The sequence below is a fragment of the Carcharhinus amblyrhynchos genome, chromosome 19 (genome assembly GCF_965287045.1).
Source record: "Carcharhinus amblyrhynchos chromosome 19, sCarAmb.v2.hapA, whole genome shotgun sequence".
NCBI lineage: Eukaryota > Metazoa > Chordata > Chondrichthyes > Carcharhiniformes > Carcharhinidae > Carcharhinus > Carcharhinus amblyrhynchos.
Window position 1 is genome coordinate 4,508,799 of NC_137342.1, and position 20,883 is coordinate 4,529,681.

Consider the following 20,883-nt stretch of genomic DNA (forward strand, 5'->3'; position numbering starts at 1 on the left):
AGGATGTGGAGACTCTGGAGAGAGTGCAGAGGAGGTTTACCAGGATGTTGCCTGGTATGGAAGGACTGGGTTATGAGGAAAGATTGAGCAAATTGGGGCCGTTTTCCCTTGAAAGACGACGACTGAGGGGGGATCTAATAGAGGTATATAAGATTGTGAAGGCTATAGATAGAGTGAATAGAGGTAAGCGATTTCCTATGTATGACACACAGTACGAGGGGCCACGGGCTTAAGGTGAGGGGGGAGAGGTATAACACAGATATTAGAGGGAGATTTTTCACACACAGGGTAGTGGGGGTATGGAATGCTCTGCCAAGTAAGGTGGTGGAGGCAGGCACGCTAGAATTGTTTAAGAGTAACTTAGGCACATGAGTAGATTGGAGATGGGAGGATATAGGAGATTGTTTTAAATAAGGTTCGTTAGCATTGGGACGTCCCTGGTAATGTAAAAGGATGTGGTATGATAATAATGTTTTTCTCTTTTAATTCACAGGTTTTAAGTCGGTCCGCTTTGTTGTCCAACGAGGGGCATACACGCAATGGGTCGTACTTGGGCTGGTCTTGAATGTTCGAGAGTAGCCTAGTGCTTCATGTCGTTAGTGTGTGCTTAAACTGGACCAGATGCTGGGCAACACGACAGCTCAGTGACTATCACAGTTTGCTGTGCAGACACATGGATTTGGGCCAGTGTCTGTGGGAGTTTGCGCATTCTCCCCGTGCTTGCGTGGGTTTTCTCCGGGTGCTCCAGTTTCCTCCTGCACCCCAAAGGTGTGCTATTAGGCTGATTGGAGGCAATAAATTGCCCCTAAATTAGTTTCTCTCAGTGTGGAATGCCATAAACAATAGATAAGGGTCATGGGTGGAGGGGGGGGGGAGGCTGGTAATGTTAAAATGGCGGTGCGGGCTCGTTGGGCTGAAGGGCCTGTTCCCCGGGCTGTTTTTGTTCTTTGTATCCTCAAGTCACTCAGCCTTTCCTCATAAGACCTTCCCACCATACCAGGCAACATCCTGGTAAATCTCCTCTGCACCCTTTCCAATGCTTCCACATCGTTTCTATAATGCGGCGACCAGAAGTGTACACAATATTCCAAGTGCAGCGGCACCAGAGTTTTATACAGCTGCAACATGACATCATGGCTCCAAAACTCAATCCCTTTACCAATAAAAGCTAACACACTGTACGCCTTCTTAACAATCCTATCAACCTGGGTGCCAACTTTCAGGGATCTATGCACATGGACACTGAGATCTCTGTGCTCATCTACACTACCAAGTATCTTACCATTAGCCCAGTACTCTGTATTCCTGTTACTCCTTCCAAAGAGAATCACCTCACACTTTTCTGCATTAAACTCCATTTGCCACCTCTTATCCCAGCTCTGCAGCTTATAAGAACATAAGAACGTAAGAAATATATGTCCCTCTGTAACCTGCAACATAAGAACATGAGAAATAGGAGCAGGAGTAGGCCATCTAGCCCTTCGAGCCTGCCCTGCCATTCAATAAGATCATGGCTGATCTGTCGTGACTCAGTTCCACATTCCCGCCCTCTCCCCATAACCCTTAATCCCCTCTCTTATCAAAAACCCATCAACCTGCGTCTTAAAAATATTTAGCGAGGTAGCCTCCACCACTTCAACGGGCAGAGAATTCCAGAGATTCACCACCCTTTGAGTGAAGAAGTTCCTCCTCAACTCCATTCTAAACCGCCCCCCCTTTATCTTGAGGCTGTGCCCCCTAGTCCTACTATCCTTTCTGAGCGGGAAGAGTCTCTCCACCTCTATCCTATCCATCCCATTCATCATCTTATATGTCTCAATGAGATCTCCCCTCATTCTTCTAAACTCTAACGAGTACAAGCCTAGTTTATTCAGCCTCTCCTCATAGCTCAACCCCCTCAACTCCGGCATCAGCCTAGTAAACCTCCTCTGCACTCCCTCCAAGGCCAAAATATCCTTGCGTAAGTACGGCGCCCAAAACTGCACACAGTACTCCAGCTGCGGCCTCACCAATGCCCTATACAGCCGCAGCAAGACCTCCCTACTTTTATATTCAATCCCCCTCGCTATGAAGGCCAGCATCCCATTCTCCTTCCTGACCACCTGCTGCACCTGCAAGCTGGGTTTTTGCGACTCATGCACAAGGACCCCTAGGTCCCTCTGCACCATCGCCTGCTGCAGTTTTTCGCCACGTAAGTAATAATCCTTCCTACCATTATTCCTACCAAAGTGGACCACCTTGCACTTGCCAACATTAAATTCCATTTGCCATTTCCTGGCCCATTCGCCCAGCCTACCTAGATCCTTCTGTAGACTCTCCACACCCTCCGCACAATTTGCTGTTCCCCCAATCTTGGTGTCATCAGCAAATTTCGACACCCTACACTCGGTTCCCATCCTTCCACACTGTCCACAACTCCACTGATTTTAGTGTCATCTGCAAATTTACTAACCCACCCTTGTATGCCCTCATCCAGGTCATTTATAAAAGTGACAAACAGCAGTAGCCCCAAAACAGATCCTTGCAGTCCACTGGTAACTGAACTCCAGGATGAACGAGTACACTATCAAGGGTAGGAGTCTTAGCAGTGTTGAAGAGCAGAAGGATCTTGGGGTCCGGGTCCACAGGACTCTTAAATCGGCCTCGCAGGTGGAGGATGTGGTCAAGAGGGCGTACGGTGTACTGGCCTTCATTAATCGAGGGATTGAGTTTAGGAGTCGGGAGGTAATGCTGCAACTTTATAAGTCCCTTGTCAGGCCCCACTTGGAGTACTGTGCGCAGTTCTGGTCGCCTCACTATAGGAAGGACGTAGAAACTATTGAAAGGGTACAGAGGAGATTTAGAAGGATGTTGCCTGGATTGGGAGGCATGCCTTATGGAGATAGGTTGAGGGAGCTGGGACTCTTCTCCCTGGAGAGACGAAGGTTGAGAGGCGACCTGATAGAGGTTTATAAAATGTTGAGAGGAATAGATAGGGTGGATTCTCAGAGGCTATTTCCCCGGCTTGAAATGGTCGCTACGAGAGGACACAGATATAAGGTGCAGGGAGGCAAGTACAGAGGTGACATTAGGGGTAAGTTTTTCACTCAGAGGGTGGTGAGTGAATGGAATCGGCTGCCGTCAGTGGTGGTGGAGGCGAACTCGCTGGGGTCTTTTAAAAGACTTCTGGATGAGTATATGGGATTTAATGGGATTGGGGGTTATAGATAGGTCTATGGATTGGTAGGTATTGATGTGATCGGCGCAACTTGTGGGCCGAAGGGCCTGTTTGTGCTGTAGTGTTCTATGTTCTATGAACATTTCCCATCAACCACAACCCTCTGTCTTCTTTCAGCTACACAGTAAAAAGTCTGACAACACCAGGTTTAAGTCCAACCGATTTATTTGATAGTAAACTCACAAGCTTTCGGGGTTTGTCCCTTCGTCAGGTGAATGGAGAGTTCTGGCCTCAGACAGAGCATATAAAGCACAGACAGTTTACAGATTACTGATTAGAATGCGAATCTTTACACCTAACCTGCTGTTCAAATCCTAAAGTGGCCGACAATGTGAGTGGAAGGAGCACTGATCACAGGTTAGAGAGATGTGTATTGTCTCCAGACAGTACAGTAAGTGAGGTTTTGCAAACCCAGGCAAGTCACGGGGGTTAACCATCTCATTAACCTGTGATCAGTGCTCCTTCCAGTCACATTGTCGGCCACTTCAGGACTTGAACAGCAGGTTAGGTGTAAAGATTCGGATTCTAATCAGTAATCTGTAAAGTGTCTGTGCTTTATATGCTCTGTCTGAGGTCAGAACTCTCCATTCACCTGATGAAGGGACAAACCCCGAAAGCTTGTGAGTTTATTATCAAATAAATCAGTTGGACTTAAACCTGGTGTTGTCAGACTTTTTACTGTGTTCACCCCAGTCCAGCGCCAGCATATCCACATCATGACATTCTTTCACCAACAATTTCTGATCCAAACTGCAAGATCACCCTCAATCCCATGCCTCCATATTTTCTGCAATAGCTTACCGTGAGGAACCTTGTCAAATGCTTTACTGAAATCCATATATACCACATCATCTGCTTTACCCGTATCCACCTCTTTGGTCATCTTCTCAAAGAACTCAATAAGTTTGTGAGGCATGACTCACCCTTCACAAAATCGTATTGACTATCCCTAATCAAATTGTTTCTTTCTAGAAGATTATAAATCCTACCTTTTATCGTTCTTTCCAAAATTTTGCCCACAACATAAGTAAGGTTAACTGGTCTATAATTACCAGGGTTGTCTCTACTCCCCTTCTTGAACAAAGGGACAACATTTGCTATCATCCAGTCTTCTGGTACTATTCCTGTAGACAATGACGACATAAAGATCTAAGCCAAAGGTTCTGCAGTCTCCTCCCTAGCTTTCCAGACAATCCTAGGATAAATCCCATCTGGCCCAGGGGTCTTACTTATTTTCACACTTTCCAGGATTGCTAACACCTCCTCCTTATGAACCTCAAATCCGTCTAGTTTAATAACCTGCATCTCAGTATTCTCTTTGACAACATTGTCTTTTTCCTGTGTGAATACTGACGAAAAATATTCATTTAGCGCCTCTCCTGTCTCTTCGGACTCCATGCAAACTTCCCACTACTGTCTTTGACCGGCCCTAATCTTACCTAGCCATTCTTTTATTCCTGACATACCTATAGAAGGCTTTAGGGTTTTCCTTAATCCTACCTGCCAAAGACTTCTCATGGCTCCTCCTGGTTCTTCTTAGCTCTCTCTTTAGGTCCTTCCTGGTTAACTTTTAACTCTCAAGTGCCCTAACTGAGCCTTCATGTCTCATCTTTACATAAGTCTTTTTCCTCTTCACAAGAGATTCAACTTCTTTAGTAAACCATGGTTCCCTCGTTCAACCACTTCCTCCCTGTTTGACAGGTACATACTTCTCAAGGACACGCAGTAGTTGTTCCTTGAACAAGCTCTACGTTTCAATTGTGCTCATCCCCTGCAGATTTCTTCCTCATCCAATGCATCCTAAATCTTGCCTAATTGCATTATAATTTCCTTTCCCCCAGCTATAACTCTTGCCCTGCGGTATATACCTATCCCTTTCCATTGCTAAAGTAAACGTAACTGAACTGTGGTCACTATCACCAAAGTGCTCATCTACCTCCAAATCTGACACCTGGCCTGGTTCATCCAATGTGGCCTCGCCTCTTATTGGTTTATCTACATACTGTGTTAGGAAACCCTCCTGCACACATTGGACAAAAACTGACTCATCTAAAGTACTCGAACCGTAGCGTTTCCAGTCAATATTTGTAAAATTAAAGTCCTCCATAACAACTACCCTGTTACTTTTGCTCCTAGCCAGAATCATCTTTGCAATCCTTTCCTCTACATCTCTGGAAGTTTTCGGAGACATATAGAAAACTCCCAACAGGGTGACCTCTCCTTTTCTGTTTCTAATCTCAGCCCATACTACCTCAGTAGACAAGTCCTCATCAAATGTTCTTCCTACCACCGTAATACTGTCCTTGACTAAGAATGCCATACCTCCCCCTCTTTTACCACCTTCCCTGATCTTACTGAAACATCTAAACCCTGGAACCTGCAACAGCCATTCCTGTCCCTGCTCAATCCATGTGTCTGAAAGCTTGTCCACCATCCACAAGGCACAAATCAGGAGTATGATGAAATATGCTGTACTTACCAGTGCAACTCCAGCAAAACTCGACACCATCCAAGACAAAGCAGCCAACTTGATTGACATCCCATTCACCATATTCACTTCCATCATCACCAATGCAGCGGTGTGTACTAGGTACAAGATACACTGCAAAACTTACCATGGTTCCCTTGATAGCAACTTCCAAACTTTCCACCTGGAAAGACAAAAGCAGCAGATGTATTATGGTGTTCCCATATCTCTCTCTTTCAGATATATGGGGAACAGGTGATTGCTGTGGCAGTTTGTGGAACACAACCAAGCATTTATAATAATAGGCCTTAGGGTTATGCCAAAAAACAACTATTGTAATTGCTGGAACAGATTTATTTCTACTCTCGCTGACACATGCAACCTTTAAAAAAGAATAATGTTGGAGATTTTAAGAACTTTACAGTTTGCATTTTTTGTCTTCTGACACAGATTGGTTTTCTTCAATTTTTAAAGGGCTGGACATTTAAATAACTTTACAACTTTACATAGAATCATAGAATCCCTATACTGCAGAAGGAGGCCATTCAGTCTATCAAGTCTACACTAACCACAGTCTCACACATAACCCCATGTATTTACTCTGCCAGTCCTCCTGACACTTAGGAGTATTTTAGCACGGCCCATCAACCTAACATCTTTGGACTGTGGGAGGAAACCGGAGCACCCGGACAACAGTTCAACAGCTTTTCTTCCCCCACCCACCTCCTCCCACCTAAACAGCACTTACGACTGCTCTTATAAAGTCATAACTTCTGTGCCCTTTCTATTGGTGAAAATAGGGTCTGTTTAAACTGAGCATTGAGCTGAAATGACCTGCTGAGTCTAGGTTTCCCATTGGTGAATCAAATCCCAGCCCCTTGCTCTGACTGGTGAAAATAGGATCTGTCAGAAATGTGTATACAACATCTTTTTCCAAGACTTGGTGAAAACCTGAGCCCAGGGATCTGCAAAGGGCCATCAATGGTATGCGGAAGAGAAAGTAGTAGATAGGGTATAATCAGGGGTAAGAGGAAGTTATGCACTTTTGCATGAAAAATGGTAAAGCATATTTTTATAAAACAGTACCAAACACATGAAATGTTGCTGTTGAAAGATTGTTTGTCCCTGTTCATGACACATAGAGGTTACATGTAGGTACAGCGAGCAATTAGAAGGCAAATGGTATGTTGGCATTTATTGCAAAGACGGCCGAAGTACAAAAGTGAGAAAGTTTTGCTGCATTTGTATAGAACAATGGTGACAACATAGCTGGGGTGCTGTATGTGGTTTTGATCTCTCAACCCAGGGTAGGATATCATTTCCTTACAGGGGGCACAACAGAGGTTCACTAGATTGATCCCTGGGATAAAAGATTTGTCTTGTGAGACGAGGTTAAGAATTACCTTGTGGTCAGTGGAGTTTTAGATGAATGAGAAGGTGATCTCATTGAAACATGTAAGATTCTAAGAGAGTTTGGCAGGGTAGATGCTGAGATGTTCCAATGGCAGGCGAATCTAGGGTTAAGGTAATGAATAGTCTCAGAATAAGACTTTCCAGCCAAGGAGAGACTTTCTCAGAATCTTACATGTTTCAATGAGATCATCTTCTCATTCACCTAAAACCCCAGAGAGTATAGGGTCATTCAAGGTTGAGAAATTGTTCCATTCAGATTTTTGATTTGATTTATTATTATTAAATGTATTACTATGCAGTGAAATGTATTGTTTCTTCCGCGCTGCACAGACAAAGCATTTATAGAGAAGGAAACAAGAGAGTGCAGAATGTAGTGTTAGAGTCATAGCTAGGGTGTAGAGAAACATCAGCTTAATGCGAGCTAGGTCTACTCCAGTTTATTTATGGCTGAGATCATAGATGTTTGGATTCTAATGGAATCGGGATTGGATGGAAGATTGGAATCAAGATTAAAAGTGGGAGTTGGCGGATAGGGGGAGAACTGTGGCTGCCTTCGTGCCCAATTCCTGCAATTATTTCTTATGGAGTTCCAATGTTCCCAAAAGAGTGAGGAGTTTTTTTTTTGAGAGGTCACCCTGCATGTGGCAGAAGAGGTAGATATCTGACATTTATGTTAAATCTTTGCTAGAGTTGTTTGTTATACAAGAGAAAGTGACTCTTGGGATTGATGGTCATTAGCCATTATTAATTATACAAATAGTCCCTGCAGCTTAAAGCAAGTTAATAGTTCATTTGGTTTATAAAGGAAATATTTATTCACCAAGCCTTGTTTCTTACATTTATTCAGACATGTTGGGATTAGAATATAAAAGCAGGGGGGTCTTACTACAGTTGTACAAGGTAGTGGTGAGGCCGCAACTAGAGTACTGTGTGCAATTTTGGTCCCCTTATTTGCGAAAAGATATATTGGCCTTGGAGGGAGTGCAGAGAAGGTTCACCAGGTTGATACCGGAGATGAGGGGGTTAGCTTATGAGGAGAGATTGAATAGATTGGGCCTGTACTCGTTGGAGTTTAGAAGGCTGAGGGGTGATCTTATAGAGACTCACAAGATAATGAAGGGGCTAGATAGTGTAGAGGTAGAGAGATTCTTTCCGCTTAGAAAGGAAACAAGACCTAGAGGACACAGCCTCAAAATAATGGGGGGGGGGTTCAGTTTAGAACAGAGTTGAGGAGGAATTTCTTCTCTCAGAGGGTAGTGAATCTCTGGAATTCTCTGCCCATTGAAGTGGTGGAGGCTACCTCGTTGAATATGTTTAAGCCACGGGTAGATAGATTTCTGATTGATAAGGGAATTAAGGGTTAGGGGGAGCAGGCGGGTAAGTGGAACTGAACCACTTTCAGATCAGCCATGATCTTATTGAATGGCAAGGCAGGCTCGAAGGGCTAGATGGCCTACTCCTGCTCCTTTTTCTTATGTTCTTATGTTTGTGGAGTTTTTGTTGACATTTATGCTGCTTATTAGTGCTTGAACAGATTGAACGTAACTTTGAGGAGAGAAGCCACTTTCATATAGTGCAGGAAAGGGAAGATCATGTTTTGGCGATAGAAATGTGGGAATGGGAGTAAGCCACTTAGCTCCTGATGGAGGTATGGATCAGCTTTGATGACTAATGATCTGCACTTCAACCCAGTTAACCAACTTTGCTTCATATCCCTTAAAATCCTTGGCTAACAAAAATCTCTTGCCAGTTTTGAAAGCAGAGGTAGTACTTAGTAAAACGGGCATCCCTGTTTTTCTGTCTTGTTAACCTCCTAGATAATGTGGCATTACTGAATGAAAGTTTCCTAAAGTTGAGACTGTATGTGAAGGTGTCATTTGTCTCAAATTGGAGTAGGTAATTTTAGTTCTTTTAGTGAGCTAATTGATTTAGATGACTATTTAAGCACAATAAAGTGAATTACATCATCTTTTGAAGGTCTTAACCAATGTTTCATAATTGTACACTTTTTAAAAATTGAATAACATTTTCCCTTTAAGGAAGAGCAGCATCAAAGAGAGCTGTGCCTGCTCCGCAAGCGACTGGAGGAACTGGAGACTAATCAGAAACAGCAGTTACAAGAACTTGGTGCTCTGGATTGATCAGATGTTCACGGCCATGTGAGGATGCACTTTGTATGAGACTTCAAAAATCTTTGGATTAGTTCTGCTCTTCTTGACTTGTGATCATTTATTGTTGCCAACTATTGCACAGTTTTGAATTTGGAAAGAATTCTCCACAGGTTGAGCAAGCTATACATAGCATGTTTACATAACACATCACAGTGTTTTTACAAATAGCTTCTTGTGCCTTGAAAAAGTTCTGATTTGATTCTATGTGCACTGCAGTCCGTAGATTGGCTGAACTGTAATGATATCTCACAAAAAGTCTACAGTTATTTCACCTCATTTCTATCTCATGTACAAAACTTAGTGATGATATTGTTAAGGAGACATTCTGCCATTTTTCTGATGATTCTGCACTTGTAGAAGTTCAAAGGAAAATGAAACAGTGACAGCATTTTGGGAAGTCTATATTTAGAATATAGAAGTGAGAAGACCATTCAGTTCCTCGCGTTTACTCCGCCATTTAAGTAGATCAGAGCTGATCTACCTCAATGCCTTCTTCCTGCAGCACTATATCACTTAATGTCGTTGGTATCTAGGTATCTCCTGACCTCTGCTTTGAACAGACTTAGTGGCTGAGCCTCCACAGCTCTCTATGGTAGAAAATTCCAAAGATTTGCCACCCTCTGAGTGAATGAATTCCTCCTCATCTCAGTGCTAAATGGCCTGTCTGTTATTCTGAGACTGTGTCCCCTGGTTCTCGAACCCCTCAACCAGGGGAAACATTCTTCCTGCATCTACCCTGTATAAACTTCAATCAGATCATCCCTCATTTTGCTAACTTCTAGGGAAAGCTCCTTAATTTTTCCTCAATTCTGCCATACCACGGATTAGTCTGGTGAATTTTCATTGCACTCCTTGTGCCCAGAGTATCCTTTCTTAGGTAAGGAGACCAAAACTGCACATAGTACTCCAAGTGTAGTCTCACCAAGACTCTTTAACAACATGACTTCCTTATTCCTGCACTCCAATCCCCTTGCAATAAAGGCTAACATACCATTTGCCTTGCTTGTTGCACGTGAATGTTAATTTTCAATGACACCCAGGTCCCTTTGGACATCAACACTTTCCAATCTCTCCCATTTAAGAAATACACTGCATTTCAGTTTTTCCTACCTATATGAAGAAGTTCACATTTTTCCATGTTGTATTCCATCGGCCACGCGCTTGCCCACTCATTTGTCTAAATCCCCTCGAAACCTCTTTCATCCTCCTCACATCTCATCCCCACCAAGTTTTGTGTTACCAGTAAACATCAAAATTAGTGCATAGCTGGGTCCCAAGCACTGATGCTTACAGTACCCACTAATCTCAGTCTGCCAAATTGATAATGATCTGTTTATTCAGCTATATGCTGCAGGAAAGGTAATGTTGGAATTTATGACATGGAGCTCTGAAAATATATTTCACACCTGGGATGTTATGGGCATTTTCCTATACTTCCAGTTCTGTTTCCTTAATCCCCACATCTTAATCCCAATTCTCTAGCATCTGTGATCTACGCAACAATGGCCTTTGGTGAGTTGATTATTTAACCATTTTGGGTGTTTGCTGTTTAATAATAGGAGTTGCCCTTTTCAACATTTTCATGATTACCACTCGAAGTTCAGTCACACAGAAGATAATAGAACCTGGAACTCACTTACGAACCCCCCTTGCCCATTGACTCAATAATAATTTGCAAGGTCACTGATAGATTTTAATCGATTTTGGTTGATATGAATATCAAAGAAAACAGAGCAGAGGCAAGAAAATTGAATTGAAATACAGATGAGCTATGATGTTGGTTGAATGGTAAATGGAGTAGAGGTTCCCTCCTGTCCCCGTTGTTCCTTTGTTATGGTTTTTCTAAAGAAAGCTGGGATTTTGTTTCATGTGTTAACTTTCATCGTAGCAGAAAAACTGTCCCACCCAAAATATGAATTTATTTTCTCTTTCAGAATATAGTAGTGGTCAGGCTTCATTTCTGGAATTCTGCTCCCTTTTTGCCAGCTTTACTAAACTTGTTTGGTTCTGTTTACTCTGCAAGAGGAAGTTCAAAAAGGGCCTTTGAAATTATAATTGAAACGAAAAAGGAAGAAGATCAGATTCCAGATGTTCAGTGAATGCTTAAGAGATTTTTATAATTCCCAAATCTAAAACAATGGGAATTCGATGGAATGGAGGAGAGTTGAAAGGGAGAAAAGTGAGTTTTTAACAGGAATAAAACTTGCTTATTCCTCGACTTATTTAAGTTAGCTTGAAGCAAAAAGGCACCACTTTGGAGATTCCTGGCTAAATCGAATTGTTCCTGCAAACCATGGAGCTATAACACACACATATGAACCCACAGTAGTAGTCTAGTTTATGAATGTAGCTTAACAAGAAATCAAAGCTCTTTCGCCAAAGCTCAAATCTCCAGCAGTATGCAAGGAAACATTGCTCTGTTTAAGTTTTCTGCGGCACTGTGGTTAGAACTGCTGCCTCACAGTGCCAGGGATCCGGGTTCAATTCCTGGCTTGTGGAGTTTGCACGTTCTTCCTGTGTCTGCATGGGTTTCCTCCGGGTGCTCCGGTTTCCTTCCGCAGTTCTGTTCGGGCTGTTCCCCCTCCTTTTGGGGAGCTGCCCCCTTTTTCTTTGTCTGAACGTAATTTAAGTTTGTTTACTTGGTTCGACCCGCAAGATCAAAAGACGCGTTGATTAAGTGCATTGTCCATGCTAAATTCTCCCGAACAGGTGTTGGAGTGTGGCGACTAGGGGATTGTCATGGTAACTTCATTGCAGTGTGAATGTAAGCCTACTTGTGACTAATAAAAAAACTTTTAAATAAGCTTTCAAAGTGGAAAATGGAGTATTATGGAATTCCTATAGAGGATCAAATACAATTTTAATGAACAAAAGCATTGCAAATTCAAGAATGTTCTCTATTTGATTGTGATGATGTGTGTGCCTGTCTGAATCCATTTTAAAAATTACTTTGAACTGCTTTACCAGCTTTCTTTATATTTCGACAACTACTGAATTGTGTTGTGGTGTGTCTGCAAATACTTGCATTAATTAAGCTGCAAGCACAATCTAGGGCCTTCATTCTGTGGTTAATACATATTGGCACAGTTAGAAAGCCCTCGCCAAGAACAGAAGCAGCAGTGTTATCGAGTCATTATATTTTCATTTTTAAATACATAATTGTTCCAAATTTGACATTTTAATTTATTATTAACTTGTGTCAAATTATTTTTTGACACGTTTGTCACTCACCATTTTGTTTTGAGCTTTTTAAAAATAAATTATTATTCCTAATAAAAACAAGTTATTGAAGATGCTGGTTATTATTCCTAATGCTCTGATAACCGTTTTTGTACAATTCAAAACTTAAATTCTTAATTGGTATGACTGTACAGTGACTTTGAAAAATCATCGACATTTCAATACTTGTCTGTATTTGTGTGTTGTATGCACGCGTCTCTGTTTATAAAACGGATATTACAATCCCATTGAAGGTTTCACTGTCAATCTGAACATCTGATCACACCAGATTATGGAATTCTGAAAACTGTCTCTAAGGCAAATGGTTTGAATAATGTGGCAGGAGTGGGCAAAGTGTTAGAAAGATCCATTAAAGACCACTTTAGAACTTTAGACCCCTGATTGGTGGGAAGATAGCTACTGAGATCAGGACAACAGGTCCACCTGATCTATTTGAATTTGAGACTGAAGTTTGGCTGCCAAATGTTCAACTCACCTAGCTCTTGGCGTGATATGTACAGTGAGATCAGATCTTTCAATCAATACAACATATTCTTGTATCTATTTTGCAGTAAACTCCATCACGTCTGCATCAAACAAAAATGTTCATTTACTTGACATAGAGTACAATAAGTGTGTAATTTAGAATGATTGTAAACATAATGATAGTTGTGGGCATATGCTGCATGGATGTTTCCTTGTTAATGATAAAGGTGGGGTGGCTTAATATGAAATTTCATTGGTGAATTCCTTCGCGAGATAGATGCAAAATTCTCCCAGAAGGTTAACTAACCATTGCTATTTGCAGAGGTTAATCACTGCTTCTGGAAGTGCTAGTAGCATGACCAAGGATCTGTCTTGTTACCAAGAACTATTTGGTTTACAGAGTACAGGAATATTTTCAAATGCTTTGATAGTATAAATGAGCCACAGTCACCAAGTCTCTCTTGCGGACCAATTGTTTTGGCTTCAAGGCAAAATCCTATCTGTTACATTTCAAGTATTATACTGACCCCATGCCCTGATTGTAACTTAACGGTCCCATTGTTACAAATGCAAGGTTTTATAAGATTGCTGTAGTTTGGGATGTCTCTTCAATACAGGATAAAATGGAGGACTGAAGGGGGTCCTGTGATCTCTTGAGTGATTTCCATGTTTAGATTAAAGGGGGAGCTAGGTATCCTACTGGGAAGAAAGTGCAAGATATTCAAACTCATAAACAGTGACCAAGGCACCTGTGCTGATATGAATAGTCTCCAAGTTCAAGGGAATTGTTAGGAATGTGATGTTTTATAAACAGTTCTGTTTAAAACTCTGCACTTAATTTCAAGATAGAGTGGGATTGGGACTCCAAAGGATGGGTAATTAGCATTTCTACCTGGATACAAAGCCAATGTGATTCATGTTGTCACATAAATGGACTCTGAGAGGGGGAAGCCATTATAGGACTGGGTTACGTATTTTAAACACATCATGAACCTCACAGACAGATTTATTGTGAAATAATCTGGGCGAGAGTGCAGCAAGCCTGTTTATGATCTACAGGAGCTCAAGCCTGGGTTGGCAAGCTGTGACAATTGGAATGTCACAAGGATCAGTACTGGAGCCTCAACTGTTTATCATCTATATCTGACTTGGATGCAGGGATCAAATGTTTGGTAGCTATAGCCAATGATACCAAGGTGGGAAAGGAAAATAGTCTACCAAGGGATATTGCTAGGTTTAAGTGAGTGAACTTGAAGATGAGAGTATAATGTGGGATAATATCCATTTTGGCAGAAAGAATAGAAAATTGGAATATTATTTAAATGGAGACAGATTTCAAAACTCTGGTACAGAGGGATCTGGGTGTCCTGGTGCATAAAGCACAAAATTTAGCACTATGTAGGTACAGCACAGAGCCACAATTGGGAAATGTTGCTTTTCAACCAAAGTACACTGAGCGGTTAGAAACTCTCAGCTGTATTTGATAAGGACTGGATGTTGTTAATACCTAGAACAGTGAAATTGTATTGAGGAAACTCAAAATAGGATAAACTGTAGGGAGACAAGTTGAATTTTATTGCACTTGCTGTAATTTTCTAGTTGAATTGGGAAATAGAACAAAGTAATTTATCACATTTACTGTCTTAATGAGGCAATGTACATACTAATACTTGAGTGAACATGAAATTGTGTGTAAAGGCACAAAGACAAATTAACAAGATTAATAGAGCACTTTTTGGAATACAATTACCAACAGAGGAATATCAGTCAATGCAAATGGTGACAGGAAATGTCATCAAAGCTCATTAAATTGTTAGAGAATCAATAACACAGAGTGACAGCAAAAATGTGTATTAATGCTGAAAAATTACATGGGATGTTGCTGAGTTATGAGGTATAATGGCAAACATCTCCCATGGGCGATTGACAACAGGAGGATGCTGGCACCAATAGGTGCATTGATGCTGGAGGTCACTGCTGCCCGTACAGAGAGACCCGAGGGAGGGGGCAGGGGCAACAACACAGCACTCAAAAGGGCTGGGAAGGGAGGGTAGGGAATTGAGGTTTGTGCAGTGGCTGTATGATGCTGTTTGCAAATTTTTTTTTTCTCTTAGCAGTTTCAATCACTCCGAGTTTGGGCCTGTGTTAAACTATTTACCAATTGGTATTTTTCTAATTTAACTGTGTATATAAGATCCTACATCCTAACTGCCATTTCAGCTTATTTTCAAATTAAATCCTTCCTTCTCACGAGGCAAGAGGGGAAGGGGGACAGCTCTGAACTCTGAGCAGCGACGCTATGTGGGACACTCAGTTATTCGGATCAACCACGATCTTCAAATAAAATAGATGCTTAGTAAGCAGCTGTATCTAATGCTAGGATTTATAGCTGAACTGTACTGTCACGTATGGATAGCTTGTTTACATTGATTGCATTATGCACCAAAGGTTATTGCTGACTGTATGACAATACAGTTACACAATCAAACAAACCAGTAATTATAACTATATATCTAGTCACAGTCTGTTGTTGCAATAATAAAACATAGTTTGTGATTCTTGTTAGTAAAAGTAGAATATTAAAAAGGAGAGAAGGCCACAGATGAAAGATAGACCATCTGGTATTCAAACATCACCTCTTCTACTTGTGTTTTAATTAACACTTGTGCAAAAACACATTGTTTAAAATATAGACCTTTGATCTTAACAGTAACATAGTTATTTTTCTTAAAGCAAAAATAGCAGTCTTATGATGTGAAAAATGTATTGTTTTGAACAATTATCTATTTTCAGAAATTGATTTTAGTAAACATGTCAAAATATACAGAACTTCCAAAAGACAAAATGGGAATCTTCACATAATTATTGTCCAACAGAAAAACAAACAACACAAATAAATCTGAATTTAGAGGAATTGTTTTGTTACTTCTGATTCAACAACACCATCCATCAGCAGCCTAAAGTAGGCGATGCTGCTCCTCAATGGAAGTCTTGAACTCTCTGGTGGTGCTGCTGCAGGATAAAGCAGACAACGGGCCTTTCTCCTGGGGTTTGGTCTCGCTTGAAGTGTTTGCTTTAACGTTAGCAGAGATGGCAGGATCAATAAAAGGAAATACCTCCTGCTTTTTTCCCTTATGGCTGCCTCTTTTGTAGTATTTGTCCCAGAACATATGTTCACTCCCATCCACACTTTGATTTGTTGTTAAAATATTCTTTTATTTTTAAAATGCCTTCACTCATTTCTTGCATACCTTCATTCTCCAGTTTACTTTTCAACTGTAAAGCAAATTCAGAAGTGATCATGAACTGACTCTACATAAAACGTGCAGCACATAACCTGTCCAAGTCAGTGTTAATGATGTACTGAGTAAATGCAGTTCTCTTTGTTTTGTGTTGTTAAAAAGATGTAAAACATAACAGTACGTTTTATGAACTTTAAATATAAAAGGCCCAAAAGTCTGTGGGTTTATAGCACTCACCCTTTAGGGCTCAGGCAAAAGCTCTAAACCAAGCAAAGACCAGACCAGGCTTAGCAGCCCTGGGTATACATGGTTGGGAGTGAAGCATCTCCCTGCTCAAGCAAAGTAAAAAGTCTCACAACACCAGATTAAAGTCCAACGGATTTATTTGAATCATATGGAATCAACTAATATGGAGGGGGGATGGGGAAGAGACAGATAGCTCAGTAGAGACTGGGATGGGGAGTGAGTTGGGTGACAGGGTAAGTCTAGATGATGGGAAAATCTCCCAGGAGAAGGAGGTTCTGAGTGGGCCTGAGTGTCTTCAGTGCATCTGTTTTAATGCAAGGAGTGTGACAGCTAAGATGGATGAACTTAAGGCCTTAATGTTCGTGAGGAATTTAGATGTGGTGGCAGTGACAGAGACGTGGTTAAAGGAAGGGCAGGACTGGCAGATAAATATTCCTGGGTATAAGTGTTTTAGGCATGACAGGGGAGGGTTGAAAGGAGGGGGAGTGGCAATGTTAGTTAGGGAGCACATCACAGCGGTGCAGAGGGAGGATAATATAGAGGGGTTAGGAATTGAGTCTCTGTAGGTGGAGTTGAGGAATAGGAAGGGAGCGATTACTATGCTAGGGGTGTACTACAGGCCGCCCAACAGCCCGCAGGCAGTGGAAGAGGGTATATGTAGAGACATTTTGGATAAGTGTAGGAAGAACAGGATTGTTGTAGTGGGAGATTTTAATCTCCCTGGGGTGGATTGGAAGGTGCCTAGAGCCGGGAGTTCGGACGGGGAGGAATTCGTAAGATGTGTATTGGAGCAGTGTGTAGGTAGCCCGATTAGAGAAGGGGCTGGATTTAGTTCTGGGTAATGAGCCAGGTCAGGTGGTTGAAGTTGCAGTGGGTGAACATGTGGCTAATAGTGACCACAACTCTGTCTACTTTAGGATACTAATGGAAAAAGATAAGTGCTGTCCTAAAGGGAGGGTGCTAAATTGAGGGAAGGCTAGATACAGCCGGATTAGGCAGGAGCTTAGGGATACAGACTGGGATAGGCTGTTGAAAGGCAAGTCCACGTTAGGTATGTGGGAGTCTTTCAAGGGAAAATTGAAATGGGTGCAGGAAAGGCATGTGCCGGTTAGGAGGAAGGATGGGAAAGGTAGGTTTAGAGAGCCGTGGATTACGAGAGATATTGAGGACCTGGTCAGGAAGAAGCGAGAGGCGTATGTTAGGTTTAAGCAACTGGGAACGGAGAGAGCGTTGGAGGAGTATAGAGAGAGTAGGAGGGATCTCAAAAGGGGAGTTAGGAGGGCAAAAAGGGGGCATGAAATGGCTTTGGCAGGTAGGATTAAGGAAAATCCAAAGGCGTTTTACTCCTATGTTAGGAACAAAAGGGTGGCTAGGGGAAAAATCGGTCCCCTCAGGGACAGAGGAGGGAAATTGTGCTTACAGCCCGAGGGAATGGGGGAAGTCCTGAATGAATAAGTTGCGTCGGTATTCACGAAGGAGAGGGGCTTGATGTCTGGTACGGTCTTCGAGGGAGCTTTAGACCAATTGAAGGAACTATCGATTACGAGGGAAGAAGTGTTAGGGCTTTTAGGTAGCATTAAAACTGATAAATCTCCAGGGCCTGATGGCATTTATCCTAGTCTGCTTAGGGAGGCGAGAGATGAAATTGCTGGGCCTCTGACGCAAATCTTTGTCTCTTCTTTGGACACAGGTGAGGTCCCAGAGGACTGGAGGATAGCGAACGTGGTACCGTTGTTTAAAAAGGGTAGGAGGGATAACCCGGGTAACTATAGGCCGGTGAGTTTGACGTCAGTGGTAGTCAAGTTGATAGAGGATTCTTAGGGATAGGATGTATGAGCACTTAGAGCGTTGCGATCTGATTAAGGATACGCAGCATGGCTTTGTAAAGGGGAAGTCTTGCCTTACGAATCTGGTAGAATTTTTTGAGGAGGTGATAAAAACGGTCGACGAAGGACAAGCCGTTGATGGCGTCTATGTGGATTTCAGTAAGGCATTTGATAAAGTCCCTCATGGTAGGTTGGTAGAAAAGATTAAGGCTCATGGGATACAAGGCCAGGTATCTGGATGGGTTGAGAACTGGCTTGCTAAGAGGAGACAGAGAGTAGTAGTGGTGGGGTCCTTTTCTAGCTGGAGGTCTGTCGCTGGAGGTCTGTCACTAGTGGTGTGTCGCAGGGACCTCTTCTCTTTGTAGTATATGTAAATGACTTGGAAGAGGGAGTAAGTGGTGTGATCAGCAAATTTGCAGATGACACTAAGATGGCTGGATTGGCGGGCAGTGAGGAGCAGTGTCTGGCAATACAACGGGATATTGATAGGCTGGTATATTGGGCAGATATATGGCAAATGGAGTTTAATCCGGATAAATGTGAGGTGATGCATTTTGGCCAGAGTAATGTAGGGGGGAGTTATATGATAAAGGGTAAGCTTATAAAGAGTACAGAAATGCAGCGAGACCTGGTGGTGCAAGTGCACAAGTCTTTGAAGGTGGCAGTACAAGTGGAGAAGGTTGTGAAGAAAGCCTATGGTATGTTAGCCTTTATAGGAAGGGATATAGAATATAAGAGCTGGAGTCTAATGTTGCAGTTGTATAGAACCTTGGTTAGGCTGCATTTAGAGTACTGCGTCCAGTTCTGGTCGCCTTACTACCGGAAGGACGTGGAGGCTCTGGAGAGAGTGCAGAGGAGGTTTACCAGGATATTGCCTGGTATGGAAGGACTGGGTTATGAGGAAAGATTGAGCAAATTGGGGCTGTTTTCCCTTGAAAGACGGCGACTGAGGGGGAATCTAATAGAGGTACATAAGATTATGAAGGGTATAGATAGAGTAAACAGAGGTAAGCGATTTCCTATGTTAGAGACACACAGTACGAGGGGCCGTGGGCTTAAGGGAGGGGGGAGAGATATAACACAGATATTAGAGGGAGGTTTTTCACACAGAGGGTAGTGGGGGTATGTAATGCTCTGCCAAGTAAGGTGGTGGAGGCAGGCACGCTGGAGTTGTTTAAGAGTAACTTAGACAGGCACATGAGTGGGTTGGAGATGGGAGGATATAGGAGATTGTTTTAAATAAGGTTCATTAGCATTGGGACGTCCCTGGTAATGTAAAAGGATGTGGTATGATAATGATGTTTTTCTCTTTTAATTCACAGGTTTTAAGTCGGTCCACCTTGTTGTCCAACGAGGGGCATACATGCGATGGGTCGTACTGCTCTTGAATGTTCGAGAGTAGCCTAGTGCTTCATGTCGTCAGTGTGTGCTTAAACTGGACCAGATGCTGGGCAACACAACAGCTCAGTGACTATCACTGATTGCTGTGCAGACACATGGATTTGGGCCAGTGTCTGTGGGAGTTTGCGCATTCTCCCCGTGCTTGTGTGGGTTTTCTCCGGGTGCTCCGGTTTCCTCCCACACCCCAAAGATGTGCTGTTAGGCTGATTGGAGGTAATAAATTGTCCCTAAATTAGTTTCCCTTAATGTGGAATGCCATAAACAATAGATAAGGGTCATGGGTGGAGGGGGGGACTGGTAATGTTAAAATAGCGGCACGGGCTTGTTGGGCTGAAGGGCCTGTTTCCCGGGCTGTTTTTGTTCTTTGTTCATAGAAACGCGACAGTGCAGAGAGGCCCTTCAGCCCATTGAGTCTGCACCGACCACAATTCCACCCAGGCCCTAGCCCCATATCCCTACACATTTACCCACTAATCCCTCTAACCTAAGCATCTCAGGACACTAAGGGGCAATTCTTTCTTAGCACGGCCAATCAATCTAACTCGCACATCTTTGGACTGTGGGAGGAAACTGGAGCAACCGCAGAAAACCTTCGCAGACACAAGGAGAATGTGCAAACTCCACACAGACAGTGACCCGAGTCAGGAATCGAATCCAGGTCCCTGGGGCTGTGAAGCAACAGTGCTAACCACTGTGCTACCGTGCCACCATATTTGTGATGCCTTGTTTGTGGTCAGAACTCCCCACTCACTTGACGAAGGGGCAGAGCCCCAAAAGCTAGTAGCATTTGCTACCAAATAAACCTGTTGGACTTTAACCTGGTGTTGTGAGACTTCTTACTGTGTTTAACCCAGTCCAACACCGGACTATGAAGAGAGACTAAATAGGCTGGGTCTGTAGTCGTTGGAGTTTAGAAGGATGAGGGGGGATCTTATAGTGACGTATAAGATAATGAAAGGGATGGATAGGGTAGAGGTAGACAGATTCTTCCCGCTTAGAAAGGATAGCAGGACTAGAGGGCACAGCCTCAAGATAAGGGTGGGACAGTTTAGATCGGAGTTGAGGAGGAACTTCTTCACTCAAAGGGTGGTAAATCTCTGGAATTCTCTGCCCATTGAAGTGGTGGAGGCTACCTCGCTAAATATATTTAAGTCACGGGTAGATAGGTTTCTGATAGACAAGGGAATTAAGGGTT

General features: G+C 42.6%; 2 protein-coding genes across 3 annotated transcripts in view; one reads left to right on the forward strand and one right to left on the reverse strand.

Annotated features, from left to right (window-relative positions):
* cep83 (centrosomal protein 83) overlaps positions 1-12,941 on the forward strand; it is a 66,220-nt gene extending 53,279 nt beyond the window's left edge. For both annotated transcript variants that reach the window (XM_080207163.1, XM_080207164.1), the window contains one exon: positions 9,137-12,941. In XM_080207163.1, coding sequence (XP_080063289.1) covers positions 9,137-9,238 — 102 coding nt within the window. In that variant the 3' untranslated portion in view covers positions 9,239-12,941. The remainder of the gene's footprint in view (positions 1-9,136) is intronic.
* A 2,786-nt stretch (positions 12,942-15,727) lies between these two features.
* plxnc1 (plexin C1) overlaps positions 15,728-20,883 on the reverse strand; it is a 157,860-nt gene continuing 152,704 nt past the window's right edge. Inside the window, exon 34 of the mRNA XM_080207165.1 lies at positions 15,728-16,249. Within this exon, the coding sequence (XP_080063291.1) occupies positions 16,148-16,249 (102 nt within the window). The 3' untranslated portion in view covers positions 15,728-16,147. The remainder of the gene's footprint in view (positions 16,250-20,883) is intronic.